General features: G+C 33.9%; 1 protein-coding gene across 3 annotated transcripts; it reads left to right on the plus strand.

The window, feature by feature from the left end:
* The first annotated feature begins 202 nt into the window (after nucleotides 1-202).
* Nucleotides 203-1,502, plus strand: LOC131029257 (uncharacterized). 3 transcript variants are annotated; one of them, XM_057959677.2, is made up of 3 exons: nucleotides 203-460; nucleotides 613-704; nucleotides 1,055-1,502. In XM_057959677.2, the coding sequence occupies exons 1-3, from the start codon at nucleotides 355-357 to the stop codon at nucleotides 1,199-1,201; spliced, it is 345 nt and encodes a 114-aa protein (XP_057815660.2). In that variant the 5' UTR covers nucleotides 203-354; the 3' UTR covers nucleotides 1,202-1,502. The 3 variants fall into 3 exon arrangements, with proteins under 3 accessions (XP_057815660.2, XP_057815661.1, XP_057815659.2); XM_057959678.2 differs by having other exon boundaries at nucleotides 220-369; XM_057959676.2 differs by having other exon boundaries at nucleotides 222-481.
* The last annotated feature ends 5,809 nt before the right edge of the window (nucleotides 1,503-7,311 follow it).

Below are 7,311 nucleotides of genomic sequence, written 5' to 3' on the forward strand. Positions count from 1 at the left end.
ACGCCACTTAACTACAAACGAAGTGATAAAATGAGTATCTCTTTAAAGATATTTCAATACTGAAACTTTTCTTACCACCATCGTAAACGACAAAATTAGGTTATTACGCAGAAGCCCTATCTTATATGGGACAAAATGGAGGACTTTCCACGAATTTATTGCACACATTTTTATTTATTTTATTATTACGGTCAAATGTGGAAATGTGCAGTCTGATGGCTTCTGCGAAACTCACTGGGTTTACTTCTGCAATTTCTGTTCAATTTCTTGGAAGGACTGAACTCACTAGTGAAGGAGAAAATATCTATTATAAGTAGAAGTGGAACTATCGATGACTCCTACCAGTGGTTCAACATGGCTAACATTTGGGTAAGGGGGCTCAAATTCTCCAATCCCACTACTCTGAGAAATGTAGGTTTTATTCAACGCGGCTTTCCTTATGTTTCAAACGGACATACTGGTAAGCCTGCTCAGACCCCAGGTGCCAAGGAAATCTTCAGAAAAAGTTTAATTTCTTAGTCAAATCTTGAATAAATAGTTCTCTTTCTACCTATACCATTCTTCTTCGTTCTTTTAATTTACACTTATTTGGATTTGGGTGTATTTTCTCAGGAGAAGATGGCAATATGGTTGAGAAAGCTACCAGTATTTTCACCAGGACACCAAAGCCTATCTCCGGAGGACTCGTTCAAATGTTTTCATCTGTAAGTATTACATTCTACACAACATTGAACAGCTACTTCAGATTACTTTATTGTTTGTACAGTTTTGAACCATTGACCGCCTACCACTTGCAAGTTAGAAGTTTTAGTGTTTTAGTTACTGATGTGGGCATAACGTGTTTTAATTGTTTGTCGATTTTATTTAAGGTAAAGTCTAAGTCAGAGCACACAGATTGTTTAAGCTCTTGGTTGTAATTGTACTTCTTCTCTATGGCGTGTTTTTGGGCTTAATCTGTGACAGAAACGTGTTCTCAAAAGAACAAAGAAACAATTCATCATTTTACAAACTATTTCGTTAACTCTTGGATTTTGGTGGTTGTTTGTGGGTCTAGGCTCCAACAAATCCAGGCAATAATACAGGATCTGGTCCACACCATGATGATAAACCGGGAAGCAAGAAGGGTACAGGAAAACCAGCCAAGTATACAGGATCTGATCCGAAGAATCTCCATGAAGAACGAGAAGCAAAAGATAGCTAGAAGATTTAGCATAGATGTATGCATAGAGTAGAGTATAAGTGCACTTGGTGCTAGTTATAATGAAGGTTGTGTTAGTTTTCTCTAGCTCTGCTTAAGGATCACATACTTGTCAAACGGCTTTAAGTCTTACAAAGATATCATAAGTCAATGTTCTGGTAAAGTGCAGAATGATGTGTCTTGATTGTTCTGCCACATATTTAGCAAGCCTTGTGATTATAAATGAATGGTGAATTACATTCGTATATGTACCTTGTTATTTAAAACGATATTGTAAGATATATAACTATTGCATTTAACCTGAGGTACTGTTCAATAAATGTCCATATGAGTCTCTTTAAGCTAATTCAACGATTTGGAATTATTGTACGTAACAGCGCCGTATCAAAAACATAGAATAATCATCTTCAATTACGTCTCATTCACGTACAGAGAGGAGAACGAAAAGAATTTTTACCTCGAGTAAATTTAAGGATATGAGAACACAATTTTCTTGCTTGCCGAACTCTTTGAAGTCTTGGGATATGAGAACACAATTTTCTGCCAATGTTTAGAAAGATCTGTTGTATTAATCCCAAAAAAAAGGGTTAAAAACAATGATCTGCAGTATAGTAAATGTTTCATTAAATTCGTATATGTTTTCTAATGAAATTTTCCGAATTCGATTGTGGGTATTTTTGGAAATCTCATAGCTTTATTTGTATATGTTGTTACTTTGTATGATATTGTAAAATATATAATTATTGCATTTAACATGAGCTGCTGTTCAGTATACGTCTGTATTATTCTCTTCAGCGAATACGTCTGTATTATTCTCTTCAGCGAATACGTCAACCGTATATTCAGAACGTCTATCCAGACATTTGAACCGTATTTATTTAGTACTTGAAAAGAATTGAAAGCTCTAGGAAAGATTAATGCACCGTCCACTCAAAACTGGCCTATGGTACTTGAAAATCCTTTCACACCTGGTTCACCAAGATTGTTGTCTCATCGTGATTAGACAATTTTCACTGCAGCTTTTTCGTACAAAATATTAAACAGATTTTTAGCCAATGTTTTAAAATGATATGAACCTACACAACTTTCGATATATAATGAGGACGACAAGATTTCAGATAAGGAAATAGATAAGAACCAGAATGGATGGAAAGTAAAAAGCATTCATTTCTGTACTTAAAGGTAGTCTATACAATATGAGATTTGATTATATTGTAGGACACTTCTTCATTTACATTATCATGCCTTCACTTGTTTGGGGACAAAACTAGTCTTAAGTGTTTTATTCCATTTGCAATTGATTAGGTAACTAGTCTTCAAGCCATCTTGATCATGTTGCTATTAAAGCTAGTCATGATTTTATCCTATCGCATAGACGTTATTTGGTTTGCTACTAAAGAAAGGCTAATATGAGGTGTTGTAGGCTTGTTGCATAGACTTTAGGATGCAAAGCATGTAAATTATTTTAAGCGTACAAAACGTATAATATAATGTTTTTAATTATAATGTTTCATGTGCTCTTTGATGACTGTTGTGACCTAAGAGAAGCTTGAGTCTTACTTAAACAGAGATTAAAGAGTTTAGTGCCCTCACTATGCATTACTTAAGTGTTGTCAATCTCTTTGCCTCAAAGAAATGTATCTACACGGGGAATCAAGTAAGGTAAGTAGCAACACGCCCTACGATGACACATTTTTTTTCTCATATATTGTATTGGTTGATAGACTGCTTTCATTATCTCGAACATGTTTTGATTCTCGAAGTCTTTGGCTGAAAATAAAATAAAAAGTAGTCATCTTCTGGTACTTGTAGCTTTTAACTCTCCATTACCGACTCTCATACAACCTTTAAAAGTAGAAAATTAGATCATACTAGTTCCCATGGAGGCAAATTATCTTAAAATCTAGCAAGATAACCTATTGTTGACATAGAACTCCTGAATTTCAGTATTTCCCTGATTGTATTGAGCTATCCAGGACCATTGTGAATCATGATTATACAGTTTTCTGGTTGATAAGAAAAAGAAATGGGCTAAGGTACTTTTAGGTTTCAGCCATGGGCATAAAATATTAGATCATGTGGTCACAAAATTTGACGTTATTGGGTGATGCAGAGGTGGGGTTTAAGTTCATAATCAACATTCCATTCTTATCTTCTATAAATTAAAGGTTCCTTCACAATGACACTATGCTTCAATGGCTACAAACACCAATTTTGGTTAAGGAATTCACAACATTGGTTTGAAACTGGAAACATTCTAAATCGATCTAATATAACATAAATTAACCATCAACACCCTCCAAAGCTTCAAGATATCTCAACTTGTATCTTGTCCACACAAGTAAGCCTAGAATCTAGTAGCCCTTCAAATAGGAACAATCCTTCACAACTTTTAGATAAAACCTGATATACCAACAATAAAAACATATTTGAGTACTCATTTGACTTCTTTAAAACATATCCAAAACTTAGGTAGGGTTATTTTGAACCAAACCTCTAAAATCATGACTGTACTTTTGCAATTAGGTCTAACTTGGTTTGTTTTTTCAATCTAAGACGGGAAAATAGTCATCCATAATTTTTGAAAAACAATGATAAAAAAATCTCTTTGATGAGGTTGTAGATAAGATAGTTATTTACTTTCCTTGAAATTTTTATGAAGATCCAACGGTTAAAAAGGGAGTTATGGAATTTTTCCCAAGACTATGAACACTAGGTAGGGTTTTGACAGTTTTTGGGAAAACAAACATATCTTGCCAAATACTCCACAAAAATGCATAACAAAGGATTCATCTAAAATATATTTCATTAACATATCATTTAAAAACATATTCATATCAAAATTACACCAAATGTGAGCCTCCATGGCTTTGTGACAGTCACAGATTCCTTATGATAGTTTGAGAGTTTGATGCATAACCTTTGTCAAATCCCCTCCAAACTACTCAACCATTCATTGGTTTTATAAAACCATTTTAAACTCCCTCTAACTATTCTATTTACCTAAGGACTAAACTCTTTCCCTTTTGCATCATTTTTGCACTTGTTTTTTCAATGTTGTAATATTGCAACTTTTGCATTTTTTGACAAAATAATACCAAACCTTGTAAAACCATTATTGGAAACCTCAAACACCATAAAATGGACTAAATAAGTCTCGTTACAACATTTCTAGCCCTTTTTTGGACACTTTCACCCTTTGACCACTTTTGACTCTGTCGAGACCTTATAGGTCTATTTGGACAAAATGGCTCTTAAAGCCTTACAAAATGAGTTGTTTTGATTCCCATGGTTCTTAGGACCTTACATAACATGGAAAACATTACAAAAGAAGGAAAAATACAAATTAACCTTTATGAGGCATTTCAAAGGCTAGGTGCTCCTGCACCATTGGGGGAGAGCTTGATAAAATTGATTGTTTAGAACATCTAGGGTGCTTTGGATACCACATCTACATGAGTTTGGTAATAAGAAAGGAAAAGGAAAATGTTAGAGAATATTAGAAAAAAATAAAAACTTGGAAGAATATTAGTTAGGATTGACAAAAAGTTGTTGAACTCTCCAAAAATATGTTGTGCGAGAAATACATAAATTAGTTTTGATATGTTTCTAGGAGATAAGGGATGTAAACTTAGTGAACGTAGAATCTAAAAACAATAATGAGTATGTTATGTGTCATCATAGATGTAAAAAAAGAACCAATTCTTTTCATCTACAAGTTCTATTGTTCATATGTGTTTTTGAACAATAATGAGTATGTTATGTGTCATCTACAAGTTATATCCTTTTCTTTTTAGCTAGATCCATATTGTGTTTCATAGATTTAGTTAAAATTTTACATGGTATTAGAGCACACAAGTGCTAGAAAGGAGCATAACATTTTTCATTTGCAGATGTAGACACCCAAATCTATCCACTTAATCAAATGAATACTTAGTATTTATTTGATTATTTGACCATCGATCAATAATTAATTAAATATTTAATAAATTCATCTTAATCCTCTTCTCCAATTATTTAAATAAATTATTTAATTTATTTGATTTAATTCACTTAACTAAGTTCAAACAATTAATAAAATAAATAAAGCATATTTGTTTAACTAACCCCCCTCTTGCATTTAAATAAATTAACATTGATTTAAATCCTACCTTTCAAGTTTAAATAAATCAATATTTATTTAAATTCTTAAAAGTCCATCCCTCACATTTATTTATTTAAATTCCTAAATCCCTCACTCACTTCAAAAATATCGAAGGCTCTTACAAAGCTTTAAAGGCCTTCTCCCTTCAACAAGTTAACCCACATGGGTCTTTGACCAACCTAACTCACCTTTAACCCTTGCACATTTCCGCAACCCTTGGTTAAAGGCTTATCCCTTAACCTAATCATCCATGGTAGCCCTCAAGTCCCCTAAAACCTTAAAGGATTTGACCAATCTAACCCTTTAACCCTTGCGCATTACTTTACCCCTTGGATAAAAGCTTTATCCATGAACATAACCTTAACTTAACCACCCATAGTAACCATCATGTCTCTTCAAGCATTTAATGTTTTGTCCCTCTCCTCTCAAACCTTCCCTTGTTGATACTTGTAAACATGGGATTTTCTTAAAGAGGATCACATGGATTGAGGATCACCACTTCCTTAGGCAATCCTAACCCTTCCTCAATCAAATCATTCTCAACCCTTGATTTTCATGTTTCCTCTATAAATAGGACTCATTTCTTCATTGTTGAGGATCTCTCACACACATTAGTTATCCATGCATTGTTACCTAGAATTCGAATATTTTGTAGGAAGCCATTGTATTATGCTTTAGCTCTTCCACTAGTAGGAATTTCTATTTAGCCTCTAATACTTCATTTGCATCCTCATTCAAAACTTATTGTTAGGTCCCAGAGACAACTGAGAAGGGGGGGGTGTGAATCAGTTGTCCAATAAATTCAACCAAAATTAACTTAACCAAAACTTAATGCTTAATACCGGTAAACCAAACTTTATGCCGATAGATAGTCTTAACAGTTAATTGCAGTACCGATAAAGATTAATGCATGAAACAGAAAGACAATAACATCCACAACACATAACACAATTATTTGTATGTGGAAACCCTGTAAGGGGAAAAACCACGGTGGGAAGCCTTACCCACAATCAAATGATACTACTGTAGATAGTATGTGTTTACAATATGGATTCATGCAGAAAGGCCAGCTGCCTAGAGCTCACTGCTCAATCACAAAATGAGAGTCACACTGACTACAACTGGATAGTTAAATCCAATGATAATGTACTGCTCAAAATAGCATCTTATTATGTTGGATTCAGTACCGGTGTAGTTCTGATTGCCTTCACAAAATCCTTCCTTCAACCTTCAAATGATGTCTATGTGTATAGCTTTGCTTATTTCCACATATACCTTATCGCAATCCTTTTCGCATTCACAATCCCATCTTTATTCGATCTTACAAATAAGATCTTACATATATACCATTTAACCTAAGACCAATTGAATAGGTCGGCTCACTAAAAGATATTACAATAAAATCAATTACAAACAAATCAATATCCGATGCATGATGTTGGCTCAATGCATTTACAATAATAATAAATCATCTCCATAACATGTCGTGCCGATCTGGAATAGATAAGCCCGTCGGTTCCTGGACCTATTTGTCGGTAACCGCAAATATGCAAACTCGAATAAACAATTAACCAAATCGCTAAAACCAAGTGATCAAATAATGTCTTCGACATAACCAAGTAGCTTCCAAGTCATTCCAAGTACTGGTGAATAATATAATCTGCTGGTGAACCAAATACCAGTGACTTGCATAAGTCTCTGTCTTGTCAGTGAACATAACTAGAGTCTCCAAATGCTGAGAAGTGTTGACAAGTGTTGACATCAATGACAAAACCATATCAACATATCCAAAATACCAACAATCTCCCTCTTTGGCATTGATGGCAACACAAGATGGAAAAACCATCAAAGTGCCAAAACATAAATGCCAAAAACCAAAAACCAACAATCTCCCAAAGAGATCATTAACCAGAAATAAAAAATATATAATATCTCTCCCCCTAGGAATAATCTCTCCCAAAAAAGATAA

The sequence above is a fragment of the Cryptomeria japonica genome, chromosome 10 (genome assembly GCF_030272615.1).
Source record: "Cryptomeria japonica chromosome 10, Sugi_1.0, whole genome shotgun sequence".
Lineage (NCBI taxonomy): Eukaryota > Viridiplantae > Streptophyta > Pinopsida > Cupressales > Cupressaceae > Cryptomeria > Cryptomeria japonica.